We start from the raw sequence: 26,159 nt of genomic DNA, 5'->3' as shown, positions 1-26,159 counted from the left end.
AAGCGGACGTCGCATTTTCACTTGTGCGTGACAGGAGGATCCGGCGGCACGCAGACAGTCGAGGCTGTACTCAGTATAAGACAGGATGACCGGGTTACCCCGCAGGATCGTTAAGGTAATACAGTCCTCCCGCATCCCGCCTTACAGCCGGGACCAACCATCGCGTGTGATGGGGGGAGCCCGGGCTGCTCCGCTCCTCGCCAATATGGCAGCCGCCTGGTGGTGGAGCGGCCTGGTCTATGGCGCCCCAGGAGTCGCTGTATGAATGGGCTGTGTCCTGTCTGCGCTCTCACCCCGGGCTCCCCCTGCTGTAGCAGTAGCTCTACACTGTGTGGCCGGGCACGCCGACTTCACACTCATTGAATGGTGTATGGGGGCCACACCCACCGCCGCCGCCAGGGCAGCCCGCCCTCCAGCGGCAGCGCGGAGACTGCCGCTCTGGTACCGCCGGCAGAGAGTCGGCATGTCAGCATGGAGGGGCATCTATGATCCTGGGGGCCGTGCTGTCTAGCTCTGCTTTCAGTGATCCTTGCAGCCAGACAGAAATGGCTGATAACAGCGAGCACTAGCTCTCAAGACTACAGCTCTTAGTCCACATTTACAGCCGCCGCTGAAACGTGGCGGCACTGCCAGCAAAACCAGGTGATTGTTTATATCAAGGCATCCTGAAAGCCGCCCGTTGGGTGTGGATGGGGAGACATACACCTCCGGCCTGGCAGACCTCAGCTCCTGGACGTGGTCCGTGCCGCACCATAAAGAGACCGCTCTCTCACCACCGGATTTGAGTTGCGGATTCTGCAATCGGCATCCATGTGTACGCTCCGCGGTAAAAGGCGGGTATTCAAAAACCATGTCCATGGAGCCGGTGATGTTATTGTCTCCTGTGCTGCGGCGCCGCCCCCCTCTGAAGATCACACCATGCTGGAAAATCCGACTCCTCGCAGTCCTGCGCTCTTCTGTACAAGTCTATGGGAGAGGCGTCGGATATTCCAGCGCTGTGCAATCTTTAGAGGACGACCCCGCCGGATTGTGGGAGAGTAATACATCACCGGCTCCCCGCCACCCCCTTGATCAGCTCCGTCACTTAGGCCTCATGTCCACGGGGAAAATCGGGCCCGCTACGGATTCTCCATGGAGAATCCCACAGGGGGTCCCTCCTGCCCTGCGGACATGAGCGCTGAAAATAGGAATAAACTTACCCGCAGCGGACCGGGAAGGTCTTCTCTTCTTCGCGGCCGGATCTTCTTTCTTCGGCCGGCTGCGCGCATGCGCCGGGCACATCCGCCGGGCCGAAGAAGGAAGATCCGGCCGCGAAGAAGAGAAGACCTTCCCGGCCCTCTGCGGGTAAGTTTATTCTTATTTAAGGTCTCCTGCGGATCCGGACGGCTGCCATAGAAGCCTGCGGGAGCCGTCCCCGCGGGAGACCCGCACCTAAATGGAGCATGTCACTTTTTTTCATGCTCCATATTTTTTTAAAATCCCTTTTATTGACGATCCGCGGGTATTTATCTACCCGCGGGTGGTCAATGCATCCCTATGGTGTGCGGATCCGCAGGCAGGAGAAGAGTTAAAATCCGCTGCGGATTTTAATTCTTCTTTTCCCCGTGGACATGAGGCCTTAGTACATGGTGCGGTGGGACGAGACGGGTTCCCGTTAATCCTAGCGGCGCTGTGCGGCTGCTGTATTTCTTGATTACTAATATTGGCAGCACAGTCACTGATCACATTGCTGTGCCCACCCCAGACCCCAAAGGGAACCTGTAAACTTACATGCCCTGCAGCTCCCTGCAAGAGAGGCGCTACTACCCCGCTCAGTCTTCTAGCTATTGAGATACCGTTATATGGTGATCGCCTGATAACCGCTGGAAAGGTGAATTCAGACTAGTCATCCCGCGCACACTCGGCCGCCAACGGGACGCTGAGCAAGACATCGCTCACTGGTCAGTGCGGCCTTGTGTTTAGCTCACCTATCGGCCCATGTGAACAGGCAGCTCATCTATGGACATCTGCCTGTTTGCAGTCGGTGGCAGGAAGAGATCTCTGGCTGCTCCACCTCCATTCTCTGAACGACTATCACTCCGGTATGAAAGCGCCATAGTGATCGCCGGTGTGACGGCTGTTAGATATTTGTGTGCCCGACAGCCTCCTGCGGAAGGGTGCCTTTACACTGCTTACTGAGAAGACTGCCAATCACAGAGGATGGGCGGGGCTAGCAGCAGCTCTTTAATAAACTAGACTTAAAGTTCTTAAATCCCCCGCCCGTTACTCCATAAGTGACAGACCGCTGGAATTAGTGTATCTGTCGCTAATTTTGCTGCCCTCAGAATCGCATACAATACATGGCAGGTTCACTTTAAATGATCACTAATGTCAGACTGAGGGCAGGCTCACACAGGCGTACTTTAATAGCGTATTACGCGCACATAACACGCAGTGAATGGAGTCAGGGAGAGTATATACATTTTCATTGCTCTATTCACACTTGCATATTGTTGTGGTAACTGCAATAGGTTGTATGTAAAAAAAAATGAATTCAAATTTTGGTTTATTGCACCCTGGTGGCCAATCTTGCGAACTACACCAACTACAATATGTCGTAGGGCAAACAGACCAATGAGGAACCATCAAGTTCCCTCCCTTTCTATAGGATGAAGCGAGATGGCGGTAAATGGGAATGTTTTTTGTGTCTTCTGTAAAGTTTAGCATAAACCTAATTGCAGTTACCAGAACGATATATTATTGTTAGCCATTCACGACCCTAAAGGCGAGCGCCCTCCATGTTGTAAATACGCACGGTAAAAACGCAGCATGTTCTATTTAACCGCATATTGCGCACAGTAGAGCTCTATTGTCCTCTATACAGCAAGTTTTTTGCGTCCATAAGTGCAACTACATATCGTATGGGGGGTGTTTATGCGCAAAGTCGCTGAGCATCAGAGTGGGAAGTTTAAAAAAAAAAAGAAAAAGACTGCGCATGACTGCGTGCGCGAGATACACTATCATATCGCTGTAATACGCCGGCTCACATAGCAGTAAAACACTAATGTGAGCCCGGCCTGAGAATCAGATATACAGCCTGCAGAGGAGAAAACTGCAGCATAGGAGTCTGCTAGGAATGGCGCTATTCCTCATACTCGGCAGCCGGGTCTTGGAGGGGTTTTCTTGTCACCGGCGCTGTCCATGTTCCCTACTAGAGCAGATGGAGGTCATCGTCTGATCGGTCTCCCCTCTACAAGCCGCGCGCAGCCACTGCAAACACCTTTCCTTGCTTTGTCCGTCCGTTTATTACACAGGCCGCCACGTTTCTCCCACCATTGTCACCATATGGGAAATATATTGTGCCGTAGCCCATGTAGCGGTCTGTTTTACAGGTGTATGTATATGGCCATATTTAGGTCCGTGTGTTTCACGGATCCGTTATACAGCCTGTGAGACTATTCACTTGGGTGCGTTTTCATAGCGACTGATAGTCCATGTGCAGAAAAAAATGGCTCCCTGTTCTGGTCCGTGTCCTGGACATGTATGTGACATGAATGTGCACGGTCCCAGCTGATTGGACGGCTGTCCGTGCGCTCTGCGATGCAAGTTGCATCTGATTCTGTGACTGAGGCCTTGGGCTAGAAGTGGCCATATGCGTCAGATTGCTGTTGGCCAATAGCAGTCAATGGTGAGCACTGTCGCCCGTCCTCCCTGCGCACACATGCGTGTTCGGCTCATCCAAATATACATGTATCCTGAATGTAAGGGGAGAAGACGACTGCGGTCCGTCCTCCGGTAGGGGTGCGTGTCCCCGTATGGGTCTACTGATGACTGCGTCCTTCAGGCTCATGTTGGCGTCAGAACACATACGTATATACTTCGGTAAATGAATCTCAGTAAGGGCTCCTTCACATTGCCGATCGCGATATCGCCGTGGGAAAATGGTGGCAAAATGGCATTCTTGTTCGCGTGATTTTTGAGCATCAGTGATGCTTTTTCCTGAGAATAATCTCACATCGCTGCCAACCGCGATTTTTGAGCGCAATAGACAATAGGAGTTTCTAATGTTATAAATGCATCACACAAACATCGCAAGTTCGTGCGGTGCGATACGATAAAATGGAGGCTCCATAGGGAGACATAGGCAAGCAAAACGCGGAAAGATAAGGCAGGCAGCCATTTTCAAATGGGGATCCCAAGATTTGTTCTTGCGAGGGGCAATAATGTCAGAAGAGACGTAAGGGCAATTCATTAACGAGGGGACACTTCATCAGAGAAGACCCCCAGCATAACATCATGTCAGCAATTTCCCGTGGATCCGTTTTAGTGTGAATCCATACCAGAATGGGAAAATCCAGCAATCTGAACGAGGCCTGGCAATCAGTGCTAAACTAGCAGGGGCCATGATCTACAAAATGCCAACCTGTTGGGGCACTCTCCTGCAACAGTTTGAAGAGTGTACAGAGAATGGGGCGATCCAGGACAGCATCCAGCGTGGGGCGATCCTGTGGATGGGAACAACCCCTCAGCTAAAGGTGTTCGAGGACAAGAGCTTCTCTCAAAACCATAGCTGCATAGTCAAGCAAATAGTCAATTACAACGCTGGCGCCCCGACTAATGTCTCCAGACGTACAGCTCATCGCTCCTGGGCACGGATGGCCTATAACAGCATACGGACAGTTTGAGCGCCATTGCCGTCTAAGAAACAGAGAGAGAACATTCTATCGGGCAAATGAGCACAAAAATTGGATCACCGAGCAGTGAAATGCAGATTTCTGTTGCACCCTGCTGATGGGAGGTCATAATTTGGCGCAAGCAGCACAAATCTTTCCTGGAAGCTGCTCGGAGTATATCAGCACCTCTGTATGATTGGCTGGAACTGCAAGATGCTTCTTGTCCACCAGGGCCAATATTCCTGCAGAAGAGTTACAATACGCAGAGGAATCTTCACCAAGACAAAATTCTGCGGTTCCAAAGGACAAACGAAGTTCTGGTGCTCTTCAGTGGGGAGCCGGGGATTTATTATTTTTATACTCTCCCATGGTGTCTAGTAGTGAAGCCAGTGTGCGGTGTGAAAATCTGACCGCCCATAGAAGTCTATGGGAGAGTGCGCACAAGTAAGTATAAAAAATATATCCCCGGTCCTTCGCCATCTCACTGAACAGCACCATAACTTAGTTTATGGTGGTGACCCGTTCCCTTTAATATGGTCACATGGGCTCTATGTGGGGTCTTCGCACAGCATTATGTGCATGAGGTCCAAATGTCTTGAGAGCTTTCTGTAACAAGTGCGGGCGGCCCGGGGTGCAGATCCATTCTGTTTGTTGCAGTGTTGGCACACCAATGAAGAAGCCATGTCTGCACATCCACGGGAAGTGGAAGTATGAATGCAGGGGAAGTGCTGGGATAGTCTTTGTACGCAGGTTTTGATACTCGGATTTCCTTTGTATTTCAGGAACATTGTGACCCGGGATTAGACAGTTGCTGTCTCATCATCAGGGTTGAAAAGTGCAGGTTTCTATGTTGTGTTGCCAGTCAGCCTGATCAGAGCGATTACGAAACTAGACAGACAGGATTGGCTTGAGAGAATAGCCCAAGAGCCGCCAGCTCAGAGCTGGGTGCCAGCCATTCATCTAATCTGCTTTCACTGCATTACCTAGTGGTGCCAGCAGTGTGGTGCCCATGTGAGCTGGGTCATAGGGTACAGACATTGGCAGATTACATCTGTCACCCTTACATCCTCTCTTTAGGAACCGTCTCCACCTAGAGGATTTCTCTTGGCACAAGACTAACTTTAAGAAGGTTATCCAGGACTAGAAAAAAAAAGGTCTGCAGTTTTTCTGGAAGCAGTCTGCTCATGGGCTGCGTCTGTCCGTTCAGCTCCATTCACTTAAATGAGGATGAGATGTAATGCAGCCCCTGGACAGATGAGGCGCTGTTTCTGAAAAAACATCAGATCCTTTTTTTTCTTTCCTAGACCGTCTCCTTAAAGGGAAGAATGGAGTGGATTATGCTCCCATCGCCCAGATCCTGAAATTTGCTTACCTTTTAGGCTACTGCTTCACTTTCCCTTGCAGTAGTCTTGATAAACGTCTTCCAATACTCCAAGAAGCGGACGCAAGCTGCTGCTGGTGATGATGGGGATCGTGCTGCTGATACTGGGCTTGGCTTATTAAGTATTGTCTTCCACACCCAATTGCAGAATCTATGCAAGAAGTGAAATGACTGGTGTAAAGGGCCGGTACATCCAGTGACCTATAACTTGCAGTAATCGGCACTAGCCCTGCCGTGGCGCCTGTAACTTCAAATGCGGAAGCGGGTATGTCTGTTGTTCCTAGCTGTCCTGCCAGACCCGCCACTGGGTACCAGTAACATCACTCGGGCAAGCTGTGTGGTGGCACTAGGGATTGCCTGGCGGTCAATTACCAAGCCTGTGACGGGTGCTAGATGCAGAGGAAATCCTGACCCCTCTCCATTTTCTCTCCTCGTGTATAGTACGAGCAGGGGAAGCAGAGGAATCAGGATTTCCTCTGCATACATTGGAACCTCTCACAGGCTCGCTACTACTAGGCGTGAGGCGTCTTGAGACAATATTGCTACACGGCTAGAGATTCAGCGGGGAGAGGGAGACAAGACACGGCCAATGGAGGCACTATTACCAAATGAGGGCACTTAGTGGAGGCACTAATACTGTGGGGGTACTGAGAGGAGGGAGTAGTGTTGGGGTGCTTTCATGCATAGCAGATTTTCCAAAGCTGAAAAAATCCGCACCAGAATCCATCAAAATCTTCACCTTTTGGTGTGGATTTGCTGCAGAATTCACTCCATCGGCTGAATTTAAAGGGATACTCATGGCAAAAATGCATTGTTTTAAAAAATATGTAACTTTTTTTTTTGGAGCCCAGTCATGTGTGGTGGTATGTGTGCACCACTAGTAATTGGTGCCATTTCGTTGTGTTACTTGGTATAGTGTTGTGTATGCTGCAGTTTTGCAGTTTTTCACAATTGAAAAATGTGAGAAAGACCCCTAATGAACTAAGTCTTAGGTTATGTATACAGTCCTACTGCTTCTAGTGTATACTCTCACAATATGGGATCCAGTGGGGCAGTGGCACATCATATGCTTCCGTGTAAAGGTGGCTGCATGGGGCAGTACAGTGTGGACCCATAGACTTCTGTGTGCTGCCTTACTGTTGCCATTATAGGGCTGTGTACATAAGACCTATTATAAATTTGCTGCAGTTTTTTCTGTAGCGAATCTACGTTACGCCCTTTAGTTCTTGAGTCACTGCCAGACTTAATGTACTTCTGAAGTTGTACACCTCTTGGCTGGTCCAGTAAGTTCTACTTTGACGCCTCCCATGATTTAGGGCATTTACACGTTCCACGGAGTGCTCTGCTGTCTAGCGGAGTACTGTATGGAAAGATCACCGGCATTCCTATAATGTGGGGGTTAAACTATTGATGTCCTCTCCTCAGAATAGGGCATGGACAGGGATCCACCGCCAGAGACCCTAGCCAACCAGGTGATCGCCACGGTCTAGTATATAGAGGTGCCGGGAGCATATCACAGTGTACACTCCGTAGTAGCCTGGAATGCTGGGGTGGGCCCCCGCTCCTGTACAAGTCAATGGGGCACTAAATGTACCTTTACATGGAACTATTATCAATGGAAACAGCAAATTTGGACAATAGACGCCCTATATAGAAGCGGCCACTTGTTGGAGCAGTTTGGTTTTCAGCCGAACTAAAAACCCAGCGACTGTCAGGCCATGTAAATGGGAGCCGCTCAATCTTTGAGTGACTCTGATGCCGGCCAGAATGATGCCTGTCTTTCTCCATCCAGTTGAATGACTATCGCTCCTATGTAAAGTACGGGAGCAACAGTTGCTGGTATGGCAGTAGGGTGTTGTACCGTGTAAAGGTAACTTAATAAAACAAGGTAGAAAAATAACCTTGCGCTTTTTGGCAATTTGGATAATACAAACCATGTAGATTTTTTGATGGACTTGACTGACTTCTTAGAGGAGCCCCATAGACACACAGGACTCCTCTAAATCCAGATACGCCCTCAGTGACCCAGCAAGAGTCCTGGAGGATTTCAGTTTTAACTGGTTTAGGCCTCCTGCACATGACTGGATTGGGTTCCCGCAGCAGATCCGACCCTGTGCCCGGCCGTTGACCCGCACCTGCCCAGATTCTTCTTTATCTGTACTGCAGGAGTGTCGGCCGGCGTGCATGCGCAGTACAGATCTTGCCGCACCGTCACTAGGCGATGACGCGGATCCCGCGGCCTTTCCGCAATGATGATGCGGAAGGGTCGCGGGATAGTCGGCTTCTATGGACTTCAATGGAAGCCGTCCAGGCGGAAAACTGCACAGAAATGGAACATGCTGTGGTTTTTTTGTCGCTTGTGTGCAGGAAGCAGCGGTTCTCCATAGGAGGCTATAGGCAGTAATTGCTGCAGAATCCACTAATGGCAGCGAAGACCACCAGATTTGTGCTTGAAAAAAAGCAAGATTAGCTCCGAAATGTGTTGCACTCTATTGGCCTTGTCCCTATCTCTACCTTTGTCTGTGTCTACATGTGTTCATTTACCAAGAAACCAATTGAAGCTGAAATCCTCCAGGACTCTTTCTGGTTCGCTGAGGGCGTACTTGCATTTAGAGGAGTCCTGTGTGTCTATGGGGCTCCTCTACGAAGTAAGTCCTCTTCATCAATAGATCTACATTGTTTGCATTATCCAAATTGTAAAGAAGTGCGGGGTTCTTTTTCTACCTTATCTTGTGTTCTCGACCGAGGTCCTCTTCACCTACGGGCTCTCTCTAACAACTAAGGATTCTGCTCTTCTGGATATATTTGTAGAGCCTTCCTGGACTAACGGTGTGGATGCCTGTCATCGGGCGGCTGCTCCACACCAGGTAAGTCCCATCCTTTTGTATTTCTACATATTTTCACATATTTATTAGAGATGAGCGAGCATACTCGCTAAGGGCAATTGCTCGAGCGAGCATTGTCCTTAGCGAGTACCTGCCTGCTCGGAAGAAAAGGTTCGGGTGAGCGGTGAGTTGCGGAAGTGAGCAGGGGGGAGAGAGGGAGATCTCCCCTCCTTTCCCCCCTGCTCTCCCCCGCCGGCACCCGAACCTTTTCTTCCGAGCAATTGTCCTTAGCGAGTATGCTCGCTCATCTCTAATATTTATCCATAGCCACCGTCTCTTAAGGAATCCTCTAGATTGGAGCTGTAGTCCGCTGTTTTTTTGTTTTTTTTTAAAGGTAACTTTATACAGCAACGTCTGTGATCAACCAATCGGTTGGGGTCCCAGGCAGCCGATCCCCGCCAATCTTCTATGACCCATCGTGCGGCTCGGTCAGCAATAGTTTAAACCTGGCAAACTCCATTAATGTAGTTGTACACACAACATATCTGATAGTTCCAGAGATTGAAATATATGGGGTTGGGCAGTAGCGCCACCTTTTAGACAAGTTTTTGTGCTCATGGTTCAGATTGTCCTTCTAGGGAAGAGTAATGACTGTTACGCTTCACGTGGGATAAAAGGTTAAACAGCCTCCAGCCTGTATGCTGGTACTTGGAAGCACAGAACAGATGGTAACTGGTGAGGATCTTATTACACGGTTGAAATATAAGTAAGGTTTATCCACCTTACGTCTGTGATGAGAGTTCCTTACAAGCATGTCATAAAGGCCAGTATATCTAATCTACGTATGGGGCAGTCCTGTACAGTAAAGCTCCTAACTCGGTTACTTTCTATTAACATTACACATATTCTTAGTTCTGTTTCTTAATGGCTTCTTGGCGTCTTCTAGTGAGATAGCTAAAGCATGCATGGAAGGATCAGATGACACCTGTAAAATGTCAATGGAGGAGATGTTGGAGAAGACCTTGCAGTCATTTATCACGTCAGTCTTATAAGGGTTTATAGAGTTATAGTATGGGCTTAGTCCGCATTATCTTACGCATTGAGGTCACCTACGAAGTCCAGGAAGCAAGCCAAGTTTTTTCCTTCGTAAACTATGCCTCTCCTCAGTGGCTCTTGAACGTTTGACGTGCTTTTTGATAAGTAAAAGTGTCTCACAAATGATTTGCGTCACACCGTATGTGATCTTCTATAGTGCCTGCTAGCATTTGCCCAAATTGGAGTACAAATCTCTTTGTGTTTTACTATATAATGGGGGAGAATTATCAAAACTGGTACAAAGGAAAAAGTGCAACAGTTACTTAACACCAACTAAGGCAGCCTGCAGACGGCCGGGTCGGATCCAGCTGTGAGAATTCTCGCAGTGGGACCTGACCCGAGCGTCTGCTGAGAGCAGCGCGTCACTCACCTGCTCCCGCGGCCTCGGCTCTCTCATGTGCGGGCAGCCGGCGGAAATAGAGCATGCCGCACGAGATTTTGCGCGGCCAAATCGCGGCCGTCTGCATAGGATTGCGTTTGTTAACGCAATCCTATGGCAGCTTCCAGGGGCGGAAATTCCGTGGGAAATCCCACTGTGGAATTTCTGCCAGTCTGCAGGCGGCCTTATTCTTTCTTTTGCAAAGGGGCTTCTTAAAACGAGCTGAAATTGGACTCGTTGCTATGGTCAGCTGCTCCATTGTCTTTTCCAGTATGTCCTACTGATACTGCATGCTTTACTGCTATACTAATGATATACTGATGTAATATCCTCAGTAATACATCCGTATTGCTGACCTTTACCAGCACACTCGTGAATCTGGCCTAACTGACAGCTTCTTAAACATTTATGTGAACCTGTAGGCCCCCTCAACATGACAGCTACTGTACATTCCCTCCTGATCTCACTGTTCAGTGAGCAAAATGACACAAGGTCCTGTGTTGGTATTCAAAAAGTTCTTGACAAACTTACAGTGAGCAGCAACTAACAGTTCTGGGCTCTCCAGTTTGTCTATGTCTTTTTTAAATTGAAATAAGTTCTGAGAAGAGTTACCCAGATGATGAGCGGTCTGCAAATCATGTCCTATGAGGAACGGTTAAAGGATCTGGGAATGTTTAGCTTGCAAAAAAGAAGGCTGAGAGGAGACTTAATAGCTGTCTACAAATATCTGAAGGGATGTCACAGTGCAGAGGGATCAGCCCTATTCTCATTAGCACAAGGAAAGACTAGAAGCAATGGGATGAAACTGAAGGGGAAGAGACAGATTAGATATTAGAAAAAACTTTTTGAGTGTGATCAATGAGTGGAACAGGTTGCCACAGGAGGTGGTGAGTTCTCCTTCAATGGAAGTGTTCAAACAGAGGCTGGACAAATATCTGTCTAGGAGGATTTAGTGAATCCTGCACTGAGCAGGGGGTTGGACCAGATGACTCTGGAGGTCCCTTCCAACTCTACCATTCTATGATTCCTGTATACACAGCATAGTGTGACAGATTTACTAATACTGTCTGATAGTGTGAACAAAGACTAGACAGTCTTAAAATGCGACAGATTTATCACAGGGGATCTGATGAATGATAATTCTGTTGACTCTTTAGACTGCCGAGTCTAATTTTATACCACTTATTAGTAGGCTTACTATACACCAAGATTTGGTGCACAATGCCACACCCCTTTGATGGGAAAGTAATAAAAAGTGCCTGAAAGGGTCTAAAAACTCATAGCATAGTGTTTGTTTTAGAATACTAGTAATTATTAGGAAATTATAGAACCAGTGTTTCTGGTGGTGCAATGCGGCACACAGCTGTGCTACATGGTACATCCATTATGATCCCCACACATTACACACACAGCTCTACTACATCCATCCTGACCCCACACATTACACACAAAGCTCTGCTACATCCATCCTGACCATCACACATCACCGAGCTTTACTACATCCATCCTGATTCCTACACATTACACACAGCTCTGCTACATGGTACATCCATTATGATCCCCCCCACACACAGCCCTACTACATCCATCCTGACCCCACACATCAAACACACAGCTGCACTACATCCACAGCAGTGAAATCACTGCAGGTCCTTTAGCTCACCGGATCTCTGTGGTGGCGGTAGGTCGGTGTCTTCTGTCAGGACTGCTGAGTTGTATTCTCATTTTGTTATTTTTGTCATCCCCTTTCAAGAGTCCTAACTGTAGTGTTCTTCTGTCAGTCAGGCTGTGTTTTATATATGTTGTAGGACCTTTGATGACCTCACCAGGGGTGGAGCATGAGAAGCACTCACATACCCACAGACAAGTGGTCGTTAGTAGTTTGACCATGCATAGCTAAACAGTCCTTTTTTTCCTGTGTGACTAGAATTCTTGAGACATTTTGAGTCTGTATGCAAACACAGCCACGTTGTCAAGCTGTTGTGGAGATGCTGTCATGTCACTCCCTGTAGGACATGGTGGCCCCCTGACGGGTATAAAGTCATCATGTACACAGTGCTGCAGCAAGACTTTGCCTGTCTTGTCAAGTAAAACCCTACAGCAGATACATAGGGCGTCATGTAAATATGGCTGTGCCAAGTCTTACAGAAGTGAGGTACTTTGCAACAGCTTTCCAGTCTGCGGTCCCAAGCAGAAATCCTCCATTATGATGTTCATTTGCTCCAATAGGACTTGAAGTAAGGTGGTTGGACGTACTTTCTAGTCGAATTGCACCATCTCTGTCTTGCTTAACTCCAAAGCTGCATTACCAACTCTGCTGCATATCAGTTTTGTCTCATTTGTTTTGTGTGTTCTGGGTATGGAAGGTTTTTTTACACTTAAATCGCTGTCTGTATTTCCCATAATGATGATCTAGCGGAGTCGAGCAGATTGGACATAAGCGCATGCTATTTAGGCAGTCGACTGATCCTTGAGGGTTTTTCTTCATTTCTATGCATTTACATATTGATGAATTTGTTGTATATTGTAGGAAACCCAGCGCTTAATGGCAGAGCCAGTTCCTGGGATAAAGGCGGAGCCAGATGACTGCAATGCACGATACTTCCATGTTGTAATTGCGGGTCCACAAGATTCGCCCTTTGAAGGAGGGACATTTAAACTTGAATTATTCCTTCCAGAAGAGTACCCAATGGCAGCCCCTAAAGTACGCTTCATGACCAAAATCTATCACCCCAATGTAGACAAGCTGGGGAGGATATGTTTAGATATCTTGAAAGGTAAGACTACTAACTAACTTGGATCTCTATACTGCAACAATCCCTCATCCATTGGTTACCTACTGCATATGAGGCTCTGGAGATAGTTTACATCCATTGAGTCTCTGGTGTTTTTACTGGCAAGCATAGTGCTGCAGACCGCACTAGTTTTACTGTAAAGACTCTATTGCACTAGCACAGAATTTTAGCTCTATCCTAGAAGCAAAACAGTGGCAGATAAGGCACACACCAGATCCATTCATTATAAAGGACCCTGTTATTGTGCCGGCATTTTCCAGAACATAATAGCACTGTATGCCGTACCGTTTCATCCTTGATTTTAATGGAAAGTTACGTCTGAGGCCCCGATTGGAAACTTTGACGCAGGTTTGAACGAGACCCAAATCTGGAACAGGCGTTAAAAGTACCCCTGAAACAGTAGTGGGAAAGGAGCCTCTGCAACATTGTCTGTCTGCCTATAGAGAACGGTGCCGATAACGGTGTTACGGATTTGCCATTTCCCTAATTTATTTGAAAATCACCTGAAGGAGGAGCTTTGTTTTAAAGATCTCCCCCTCAGCCCTCTTCCCTATTTACTTAGGGAGCAGGTAACATAGCATGCTAGGCTGAAAGACACCTGTCCATCCAGTTTAGCCTATTACCTCCCCCTGCAATGTTGATCCAGAAGTAGGCAAAAACCCAATAAGATAGAAGCCAATTTTCATCATTTAAAGGGAAAAAAAATCCTTTGCAACTCCAATCTGGCAATCTGAATAATTCCCGGAGCAACGACCCTTTTGAAGTCATTAATGATAACATATTATACTGTATCGTCCAAGAAAGGCACCCAGGCTTGAACTCGTTTATCAAATTTGCCATCACCACATCCTCAGGCAGAGAGTTCCATAGTCTCACTGCGCTTACAGTAAAGAACCCCTTCTATATTGATGTAGAAACCTTCTTTCCTCTAGCCGTAGAGGATGCCCCCTTATTACAGTCACAGTCCTGGGTATAAACAGATCATGGGAGAGATCCTTGTATTGTCCCCTGATATATCTTTGCATAGTTATTAGCCTTCTATCTTTTTTTCTAAACTAAACACAATTTTGACTACCTCTCTGAGTCTTGTAGTCCACCCTTTCCATGTATTACTTTAGTTCCCCGCCTTTGTACCCACTCAACCTCTGTTATGTCCTCCTTGAGTACCGGTGCCCAAAACTATATTCCATGTGTGGTCTGACCAGTGACTTGTAAAGAGGAAGAACAATGTTCTTGTTGTGTGCCCCTAGACCTCTTTAGATGCACCTTATGATCCTATTTGCCTTGGCAGCAGCTACCTGACACTAGTTGCTCCAGTTGAGTTAACAGTTAAATAAAAGTCCTTTTCCATGTCGGTGTTTCCCATCTAGTATGCAGTGGTGACATGCCTTTCCTCTGCCCATGTGCATAACTTTTCATTTATCAGTGTTAAACCTCATATGCCGCTTTTCTGATCCTCTTTGTAACTGCATTGCATTCTCTCTTGTGTTAATTTCTTTACATAGTTTTGTATCATCTGCAAATATTGGTATTTTACTGTCCAATCCTTCTACCAGGTCATTAATAAATATATTAAAAAGAGTAGGGCCCAACACTGCCCCCTGTGGTCCCCCACTAGTAACGGTGACCCAATCAGAGTTTGTACCATTTATACCCACCCTCTGCTTTCTATCACTGACCAGTTACTTACCCCCTTACACACATTCTCACCCAGACCAAACATTCTCGTTTTATATACCTACCTTTTATGCAGCACAGAATCAAACACTTTGGAAGAGTCCAAATACACAAAATCCAGTGATTCTCCCCGATCCAGTCTCAAACTTACCTCCTCATACAAGCGAAACAGGTTGGTTTGACAGAACTGATCTCTCATAAACCCATACTAATATAGAGTTATACAGCTATTTTCCTTGAGGTCCTCCATGATAGCATCTCCTAGAAACCCTCCAGGCATTTTATCCACAATTGAAGTAAGACTTATAAAACTGTCTTTTGTTGTGTTCTCTTCATTTTTAAACCTCCAATAAGCTGTGAGACGGAGGAGGGACGTATCGCACGGGGAGAAACGCCGACATATGAGATCACAAATGCAGTATTGTAGTGCGGAGTCTGGCAGTCAGCACCTCTCTAAGCCCAGGGAGCGGATTGACTAAAGTGAAAAGCAAGTGGTGGTAAATATTTAAAGTAGTATATACCAAAGGAGATTGGTTTTATACCGTCCCAATGCAACATTATCCATGTGGATATGGCCATGGGACTCTGGGGCAGTAAGCTGGGAAAATAGTAAAAACCAAATTTGGAAGGTACAGACTTAGGGCGCCCACCCACTGGCGTTTTTTTTCCCTGCGAAATTCGCAGCATTTTTTTCTCTGCAGGGGTCTATGGGACTTGTAATGTTAAAATCGCGATCGCGCAAAATCGCAATTTACCGCGGAATTGCGATTTTGCGCGATCGCGATTTTAACATTACAAGTCCCATAGACCCCTGCAGAGAGAAAAATGCTGCGAATTTCGCAGGGAAAAAACCCGCCAGTGGGTGGGCGCCCTTAAAATAAACTTTATAAGTCACTTTTCAGAATGGGTGTAGTTGCAGCACAAGCCAGTGATGACCCCAACACAGCCCACGGACAAGGGATGAAGCAAATTAAAATTTGCATATGTGTTTTAATTGAGGGCTAACTTGGTTAATAATGGTGTCAGTAAAGTAACAGAAGTTGGCATATTTGTAGTATGCCCCCATCTAACAAAATTGCCCTATAACCATGTTGGGTCTGCTGACAGGTTGGTTTAGTAAAGAATTGTGTTCTCCATGAAATAGCAGTTCTGGAGCATTTTTCTTAGAAAACTAAGTCATGCTATCACTCTTGTATTCCTCCTGGAAATGTATGAATAAAGTGACAGCAGACTGTTACCGCTGTGGACGTGTGTGTACACGCTGACCTTGTCGGACAGCAACATCCTGCAACAGGGGGAAAGGGAATGCTGATTTATAGATACATTCCAGGGAAAACAGAAGAATGGCGTGACACAGTTATGTGAAAAGATTACCCAGAATTATGTCATGGGGAATGCAAGTATTTACTAAAGTAGACATGCCGGGAGTGGTGACGGGTTCACTCCAAGGTTATCTGTTGTGTAAAATGAGCTGATCACGTGATGTGAGGAAGAGGAGGGCATGTCATATTACATTGCCATTTAAACTGAACTGCCTTCTATGTGACACGTATGGTACAATACATGGGCACCCTGCTTTTCTTATACAGAGAGAGACGCTGGTATTCTGTCTTAAGGCCCATTTACACGCAAATATAATCTTTCAAACGATTGAAAGTTTTAGCGATCTTTTTGCATAAAGTGTTAATGGACACTAATGTCCATTAACCCTTTATCATCTTCATTTGCATGTAAAAGGGCCTCCAGGAGCTGTTTGCAGAGCCCAGCATGTGAATAATCACACGCCCTGCTGTGCACACAGCTGCAATTCTTCTCATCGGGGCTGCTGGCAGATTACAATGTAATCTCCCGGCTCCCGCAGAGAACATAGCATAAGGTCTGTTGAGAGACCCTTTATCTTTCTGCAACTGAACGATGGATTTTAAGCTTACCTTAAAATCATCATTCAGCCGAAAAGTGCACAATGGCCACGTTTACACGCAACGATTATTGCTCCTTTGCAGTTGTTTAAACAAATTTTATGCGATTTAATCATTGCGTGTAAATGAGCCTTTACATGTCTAATTAATCTCTTCTTGGATCTAATGCAGGAACACAAGCACTGGCATGTCATGTTGCCAGTCTTAGACTTGGGGCCCTAACTTTGGCAGTAAAGGTGTTGGATAAAGCAAACCAGTGCTTTCTCTTAGGCCAAGAACACATGGCTATAGTGCAAGTTGCGCCCGTATGATGTCTGATATGCATAGACACTGCACATTCGGGATTACATGTCCTATTCTCAGAAGGGATTGGCACATGACACAAATTTTTTTCATGTGGACCATCGGTCCATGAGAAAAATGCTGCACGTGTTGTAGCCTCATAGGCTTCAGTGGGGCTGTGTGCGGTTTGTGGAATTACACGGGCAATACGTGACTCAAAAAAGTGGTCATGTGCTTTGAGTCTTAGGGCATGTCAGTAGTTCTCCCTAATCATGGCAAGTCTGATGGACTCACTGCACCAGACACTCAATCCTTACAGAGACAGCAAAGCAGAAATGGTGACTCCTTAGGCTGGCTTCACACAACTGGATTCCTATTGTGGAATCCGCGATCGGCATCCGTATGAAGAATTCGCAGCAAATCGCACACATTGAAAGGCATGTAATATCGGTTTTATGCTCAGGAAAAGAATGAGCGGAGGAAAAATTGCTGCATGCTCTATTTTGCTGCGGACGGCCTTTATTGAAGTCATTAGCCATTAACATTGGGTATGGGCCGTGGGTACTCGCTTCATCGCTAAGCAGGAAATACAAATATTGAAAAAAATATACACAATGCAGAAACCACAGGTACACCGACTCACCGGCCGGTTTCACAGCCGGAATCCGCTGCAGGATCTCTTATGTGCTATCTGACCCGGTTGTGTGAAGCCGGCCTTACTGCACAAGAAGAACATGCTTAGTTAAAGGGATGAAGTGTGATACACCAGTTATTGGAAGGCAAGATAAGATGAGACATAGGAGGGCTGAGAAGTTCAGGTGCGATAATGCTATGAAATTGCTACTAAAGAAATGGAAAACTATGAAATTGGCAGTACTACTGATGTGTTGCTGCAACTAATGTTGACTTATGTCACAGCTACACTGCTCAGTATTGCTGTGTAATATCCTCCATTATAATTTTACTTATGAGAGTGCTACAGAGAGACAAAAGAATATATCCTGCCTTCCTATGTATGCAGCAGGAGATGACTACAACCGCGGCTGTTAACCATTTTAATGCCACTGTTCTGACAGTGGGATTGAAATGGTTCCCTTTTTCACCTTAACAGTTCATCAGCGGCAAGATTATGAGGTGCTATCCAGGGTTTTAGTCTCCTATGGGGACTAAAAAAAATGGGTTTTTTTAGTAAGCGTCCCCTTTAATTCCTCCACTACCCCCCCCCCCCCCCCCGCCCATTTTGTTTTGACATTTCATCTCCCTTAGAAACCTTTAAGTCTCTCTCTCTCTCTCATATGGTACATTAAATGGCACAATTGAAAAATACAACTCGCCCCGTAAAGAACAAGCCCGCACATGGCTTTGCTGGTCGAAGAATAAAGAAGTTATGATTCTTTGAAAGTGGGGAGAAAATACTGACTTGGCAGTGAAGGGTTAAAAAGCAAAATCTTTACAGTGCTGCCTACATAGTAACCGTCACCTACTGGGGGTTCCCTGTTTGTTAATATTTGAGGTGTCTCCTCCTTTAGACAAATTATAATGTTGGGGGGGGTAGAAGTATCACAGAGTGCATTTATGGTACAAATGTCCGCAGCGCCCATATGTGAAGAGTGACTGACGCTTGGTAACTGGTTACACCAGTAAGACAGGCCTTACACTGCAGCATTTTTCTTTCTTTTGTCTTTTTTTTCCCCAGCTTTTTATTTTTTCAAAAGACTTAGGAATGTTCATGCAAACTTTCTCCCTAATTTGGGATGAGCCTCTGTTCTATCATAATCATACGAGAATGCAACATAATTGCTATCAATCACTACAATGTGCTATAACATGAGAAGACTTTCCTGTTTTTCATCCACTCGCCTATATGATTGTTCGTAGATCCGGCTCCTGGCGCTATGAATCTATCAGGGGCGTGGTGGGGACTATCCCCTTCACAGGTTCCCATATCCAGAAGCTCGAACGGAGAGGAATATGGAAAAAGGCGATGATAGCGGGGCCGCAGCTGCAGAGCTATGCAGCCAGCCCCGCTGACTTTACAACCTGACAGGTCCTCTTAAACATTTAGCTCTTGAGGCAACCATGCATCCCCACATTATTACACACCGCTTGTCTCTATCAGCGTGATCACACCGTTGGACGATGTCTCCAGATAATATTGTTCATAGTGAAATCCTGCCTGTAATTCTAAACACTTTTACTATATACACTTATTAAAGAATGTTTCAACCCCCAGATAGTCTAGAAGTGTTAGAATTGCATCGCCTGCTGCTCTATCCTGTGTCCACCTCCGTAAATTCTCCAGGTTGGTCACACACGCTCAGTCTCCACTCAGTGCCCCACTGGGTATGCGGAGGGATTCCTTGTGTGATGAGCGGCCGCTTCTGAAGTTAGAGTCTTCTCAGATGTCAGAAGAGATACTGAGCAAGTGCTGAGTGTGACTGCAGAGAAGAAGGAAGACTGAGCTGCTGCGACCACCTGCAACAATTACTGAGGTGGACTGGATACAGAAGAGCTCCTAAATAGAAACAGCAGGTGGCGCTGTTCTAGGATTTCCCAATTGATCGTTGGGCATGTTAGTACAAATTGACATGTGAGAAACTCCTTAGGCTGGGTTCACACGGGGCACAATTGCCGTGGAATTTCCATGCAGACCCTCCATACCGAAATTCCACTGCATTTTTAGAGACTGAGCAGCAAAGTGGACGATATTTTTAAAAATATTGTTCACATGCTGCTGACAGTCCGCTACGGAAACTGGCATGCGACACGGAATTCAAATTTGTGACCTGTCGATTATGGCGCAGTTTCCGCTGTGGACTCTCTTCTCTCTATGGGGAGAGATTTCAGCAGCAGAATACAGCCTGAAAAGCAGCTTCGAAAACCGCGCCAAATGGTACGTGTTTTGAAGCATCCTGCAGAATTTCCGTGCGGTCCCACTGCAGACATTTTCCACGTGATTTCCATCCCATGTGAACCCAGCCTTACTGTAACTGTAATCCGCATATACCGGAGCCCAGGGTGACTGCCGAGACCATACAGGTAAGTCATTTATTGCCTATACTGGATGTCATGTATGTGTTTTGTAAAGCTCTTTCCTTTGTCACCGTGATATAACCTGGGCTTGGATAGCAGGTTTTTCCTCTCGCACAGCAGTGTTGATGCCCTTTTTACCTTCTCTCTGTGCAGACAAATGGTCTCCAGCTCTGCAGATCCGTACAGTGCTTCTATCAATTCAGGCTTTGTTAAGCGCACCCAACCCAGATGATCCATTAGCAAACGATGTAGCCGAGCAGTGGAAGACAAATGAAGCCCAAGCCATAGAAACAGGTATTGCTGCTTACTTGTAACAGAATTACTTCTACACCTAGTCATAGAAAGCATATATGTATATGAACCTGAGCAGGATGCCCAGTGTTGTCCACTCTTCACACTGCAGGGGATCTAGGGGCTCACCTTGTACATGTAGTACGTGCTGCAGCATCCAAGTCATGCGAAAATAAAAATACACATTTGGTATTCCCATAAATGTAACAGCCCATAAAACTATAGTGCTGTGCTGAAGTTTAAGGCCTCATGTCCACCGCTGTATCGGTAAAACGGTGTGGTTCTCCGCGCAACGTTTTGCCAATTTTTGTGAACTGCGCATGCTCGCGTATCAAACATAGGCACAGGGCGACTTTCTTTTTCATTTCCCCGCTCTGTTTCGTAGTGGGGTTGCGTATGAAAACACCACCCAGACACAATGTATTGCATATTGACAGGATTTCATATGCTGCCTATACCAATGTATACGGCTCACGCTGTGCGGTACGCAGAGGGATAGAGCATGCTGTGATCCATTTCTCTTGCATATCTACATACCCATGTGCATGGATCAATGCAAGCCCATTGACTTTCATTGACTCCATTCACCATGAATCACAAGGCCATGCATCGCATGCATAATATGCGGTGAAAAAACTGTGGAGGACATGAGCCATTAGGCAGGTGTAAAAAATGGGCTGCAGAGCAAGAATGCCTGCAAAAATAGAAGGGTTAATATTTTTTTCTTATAATTATTCAATTAACAAACTGCAAAGTGACTGACTAAAAGAGAAATCTAAATCCATTTAATATTTGGTGTGACCACCCTTTACCTTCACAACAGCATCTATTCTTCTAGGTACACTTGCACACCGTTTTAAAAAACATTGGAGAACTAACCACAGATATTCTGTGGATGTAGGTTTGCTCATATCCTTCTGTCTTTTCATGTAATCCCAGAAAGACTGTATGATGTTATCAGGACTCTGTGAGGGCCATAACATCACTTCCAGGACTCCTTGTTCTTCTTTATGCTAAAGATAGCTCTTAATGATATTGGCTGGATGTTTGGGGTTGTTGTCCTGCTGCAGAATAATTTTGAGCTAATAACTGCTTTAATCCTGACCAACCTTTAATCCTGACCAAATCACCAATTCCATTTACTGAAATGCTGTTCCAAACTTGCATGGAACCTCCACCATCCTTCACTGCTGCCTGCAGACACTCATTATTGTACTTCTCTCCCGCCCTTTGGTGAACAAACTACCTTCTGTTACAGCCAAATATTTCAGTTTTTGACTCATTAGTACAGAACACCTGCTGACATTTTTCTGCACCCTATTTTCTATGTTTTAGATTGGCTTCACGCTGGCAAGGGAAAATAATCAAATAACTTTAGAAAAAGAATACATCACCTTATTAGTACTGTCATCTCCGGCGTGTCTGCTTGCAGGTCCCGGCACTCTTCTTTTGCTTCTCTTCTGGCCAGGGATTGAAAATCCCTGCCTTCTGAAAGCGCTGCCTCTGATTGGTCACAGTACTCAGCCAATCAGAGGCAGTGTTTCAGGAGGCGGGGATTTTTCAATATCCGGTAAGAAGATAAGCAGAAGAGTGCTGGGACCTGCAGGCAGACGTGCCGGAGATGACAGCGTTACTAAGGTGATGTACTCTTCTTTTTTTTTTTTTTCTACAGTTATTGATTATTTTCAGGGGAGGCTTATATTTGAAGCCTGCTTTGACATTTTTGCTTTGGAGAGACCTTGCTGATGTGGTATAACTACCTTGTGTCACTACCTGTGACATGAAACTGTCTTCCACAATCTCACCTTTGTAGCAGAGTTTGGCTGTTCCTTACTAGGTTTTATGCCTCCTACACAGCTGGTTGTTTTAGTTAATGACTGTATTTTAACCTACATATGAAAGAATGATCATTATCACCTGTTTGGTGTAATTGGTTAATCATACACCTGACTATAATCCTATAACGTTCCTGACTTTGTACAAGTGTACCCAGAAGAATTGATGCTGCTTTGAAGGCAAAGGGCGGTCACCCCAAATATTGATTTGATTCACATTTCTTTCTTGTTCATTCACTGTGCAGTTTAATAATTGACAAAAACTATTAACGCTTCTATTTTTTGAAAGTATTCTTATATTTTGCAGTATTTTTCCACACCTGTTTAAAACCTTTGCACAGTAAGTTAAAATAATATTCATTTCCACAGTATATACAAAAAAATATGGTGGCATTTTCCCCAAAAAACATTTTGATCAGTTTGTCTACGTTCATGTATTCAAAATGGTGCAATTTAGTAATAAAACATGCCCTGCAAAAAAGAAAACTCCATCATTGCTGTCAGAATTATGTGAGACAAAAAATTCCATGTGAACTAAGTGGTTAACCCGTTTAGGACCAGGCACTGTAAATTTACGACGCCTGTTCCAGGGCTTTAAGCCCAGCCATATGTAAAATTACGGCGGGGATTTAAGCCTCCTACTTCTGTAATCAATCAGAAGCAGGACAGGTTGTCAGCTGTTAGTGACAGCTGATAACCCAGAGGAGAAGGCAGGAGGGGATTTTAACCCTTTCCGTCCTCTCCTTCCACGCGTACACAGTGCTCAATGAGCGCTGTGTACTGAAAAGTGGAAGTGTAACGTCCACTACGGGACCCCGGGACTCAAAGTGACTGTCGGGATTCCATGCTACAGCAGAGCTGCAGGGCCCTAATAGGCAATGATCAACTCTGCCAGTGACTATTATCACTACAGGGGTTGTTTCCCCTTGTAACTGGGGCTCCTATGGAAAAATAAAATAAACAAAAACCATGTGAATGTCCCCCAGGAGGTCTTATATGACGTAATGGGGGACATAGGTCGCCTGCAGATGGCCGGGTAGGATCCGGCTGCGAGAGTTCTCGCAGCAGGACCCGACCCGAGCTCCTGCAGGGACCAACGCTGCACTCACCAGCCCCCGCGGCTCCGGCTCTTTCATGTGCCGTCTGACGGGCAGCCGTTGCATGCGGATACCGGAGCCGGCGGCCGGGGATTGACAGCCCTGCACAAAAATAGAGCATGCCGCGATTTGTTTTCTGCGCGTGATTTCGCGTAGACAAATCGCGGCCGTCTGCCTAGGATTGCGTTTCCTAACGCAATCCTATGGCAGCTTCCATGGGTGGAAATTCTGTAGGAAATCCCGCCGTGGAATTTCCGCCCGTGTGCAGGGGGTTATAGATGCTAAAAAACATTATTGCATACATAAGTAGATAAAAATTACAGAATACAAAAATATATAAGAAAGAAAATAACCCAAAGCCCTGTAAACCAAAACCATACATATTCTATATCAAAACGTCCGAAACAAAATGAGGAATCCGTTCCCATACTTTATTTTTGCGTAAATATACTAATTAAAAAATAACTATAAATGTTAATTTTTATTTTTTTTTAGCTTTTTACCTCCACTAAAACTAAAAGACAGGGAAAAAAGATATTTAAAAAATCACCTTATATGTCACAGGGAAAAAAACGCAGCAAAAATAATTTTCCTGACGGGGAAAAGAAATAGAACAGTAAAACTACCACATGGGTAAAATCTCTAAAAAGTGCCTGGTTCTTAAGGGGTTAAAGAACCTCTCTTACCACGATGCTTTTTCTTTGTGTTTGCACCATTTTAGAATTCTGTAATATATTCTACACTATACTAGAGGATTGTATGCTTCATATCCGTTACATTGTGTGCCTTCTGAATATCCTTGTGTGTGTTAATCAAATTAGCTGCTCGTGAATGTTCATTAGTTCTACTCGTGGCTCCGCCTCCTTAGAACATGTAATTTAGCAGCGTCCTCCAGATGTGTACCGTAAATGTGTGCGACCTCACTCACGTTATTGAGCAACACTGAATGATTGGCCTCACTAACGGTTCAGACTTTAGACTCCTTCAGAAATGGGCAAACCACTTTAAATTCTTATCGGGTTCCCCTGCTAGAAGTGATAGGTTCTTGTAAGGTAATTGTGTACATACATTGCTCTTGCAAGGTGTTGGAGACGTTTAATTGCTTTTCTGTAGTCCAACATAAAGTTGTGTCCTTCTAATGGCTTCCTGTTCTACTGTGATGCAGCATGCTGACTGAATGAAACCTACGTGACATTGTAACTAATTCTTTCTTTTTATTCTTCCTTTGTTCCTGCAGCCAGAGCGTGGACTAGGCTATACGCCACGAATAATATTTAAGTTCTTCTTGATCTCCCAAGTGTGCATCAAATCTTCTGTTCTGCCAAGACTTCTTCCTTTTTTTGTTTGCATTTAATGGACACAGTCTTAAAAAAATAAATAAATAAATAAAAAAAAATACAGAATAAAAAAGCCCAGACATGGTCAGTCTTTGGTGATTAAATGCACAGTAGCAAATCTCATGTCTTGTCCTAATTCACTGTTGTACCGCATGAGCAGAGGCTGTAGGTTATCATTAGCATGTTCAGAAGAGGTGGCGCAACCTCCATATCTCCCCATTTTGGCATTGTGAGTTGCGTGTAGGCCCTGTAAATGGAGATGTTCTAGGTTAGTTGCATCTTGATTTTTCTTCTTTTTTTTAATTATTGGGCACCTACCTTTTACTGTTCTCCTAGTTTTGCTCTTTGAATGCAGCTAACCTGAACTTAGTGTATTTGCCTGATGTAGGCTGCTATCGTAGACAGAGTAGGTGGACAAGCTTGATTGAAGAAACAATGGCGAAATCAGGAGGCCATTATGATCTCAGCCCGACCTTCACTAACCTTCTTTCTTTTTGAGTGTTAAACCTTCCAAAGCTTGTGACCATTTTGTATGGCTTGTCTTGAAAATCTGTATATCTTATGTTTTAGTAAAATATTTTTTTGTTATTCTACTTTTGCCTTTGTACAGTTTTTTTCTTTATTTTTTCTGTAATGCTTATGAACTCGACAGAAAAAAAAAAAATCTTCCCACAAATGTGTCAGAGCTGGTTAACAGAACAGATGAGTTTTCTACCTTTGAGTAGACAATGATATGTGTTATTAGTAACCCTCATACTCGCTGAGTAAGTCCTCCAGTCCGGTGCTACGACAAAATGTGAATTTTTACAACCCATTGCCGTCTGTTCAGGGAAACCTATGGCAAGAAAGAACTGTTCATTATGGTGTATGGCATGTTCAGCATCTGAGCCCTTAGACTGGTATTACACAAGTACTGCAGAAATGTGACTCCCGGTCGCAGGCGTAACAGCGAAGCCCTATTTCAGAATATTCCAGGCCAGATGGAGGTGTTCCAAACATCCACTTGTAATGGTCTCCTCAGATTGTTGCAGTCGTCACTTCAGATTTTCTGTGCTAATTTATGGAGTTTTCTACTTTCCCCAACTGATAGAAAACTTTTTTTCAGGGGTAATTCTAATGTTAGGGTAAAAAAGAAAAAAAAAGGGTGTTCTTTTTCTTAATTTTTTGCATGTATTTTCATCAGTTCTTCACATATGCGTGCTCTTAGGCGGGGGCTACACACATAGTGTTGTAAGGTGATGGCTTCTGTCCCATCACAGTTCACTGGACTTAATTCACCATATGACAGTCATTTAGTTAGCAGTAGAAAAGACAAGGTGTGAACAAAAGTATCCGGTTTGCATGCGGTTAATGACTGCAGCTGTTGTGGAACTGAAGTGTAAACCCAGGGACATGGTAACATTCAGAGCACACTTCATCCCCCCCCCTATCGTCAGTCCGCACATCCACAAACCGCGAGGTGGTGCCATCGTATTTACAGATGCCCTAATTGAGGATTCTGTCCAGGTGAATGTCGCTTCAATGAACACAGTTATGTATGTTAAAGCTTTACAGTAATGGG

At 45.4% G+C, this 26,159-nt stretch overlaps 1 protein-coding gene across 1 annotated transcript; it reads left to right on the top strand.

Annotated features, from left to right (window-relative positions):
• Positions 1-25,191, top strand: UBE2N (ubiquitin conjugating enzyme E2 N). The gene is made up of 4 exons (XM_066591522.1): positions 1-115; positions 12,863-13,109; positions 20,192-20,332; positions 24,499-25,191. Exons 1-4 carry the CDS (start codon positions 86-88, stop codon positions 24,537-24,539), a joined length of 459 nt encoding a protein of 152 aa, XP_066447619.1. The 5' UTR covers positions 1-85; the 3' UTR covers positions 24,540-25,191.
• Positions 25,192-26,159: the final 968 nt, after the last annotated feature.

Source organism: Eleutherodactylus coqui, chromosome 2 (assembly GCF_035609145.1).
Source record: "Eleutherodactylus coqui strain aEleCoq1 chromosome 2, aEleCoq1.hap1, whole genome shotgun sequence".
Classification (NCBI taxonomy): Eukaryota; Metazoa; Chordata; class Amphibia; order Anura; family Eleutherodactylidae; genus Eleutherodactylus; species Eleutherodactylus coqui.
The sequence above is the reverse complement of the archived record's forward strand: the minus strand, read 5'-3'. Positions and strand labels throughout refer to the sequence as shown.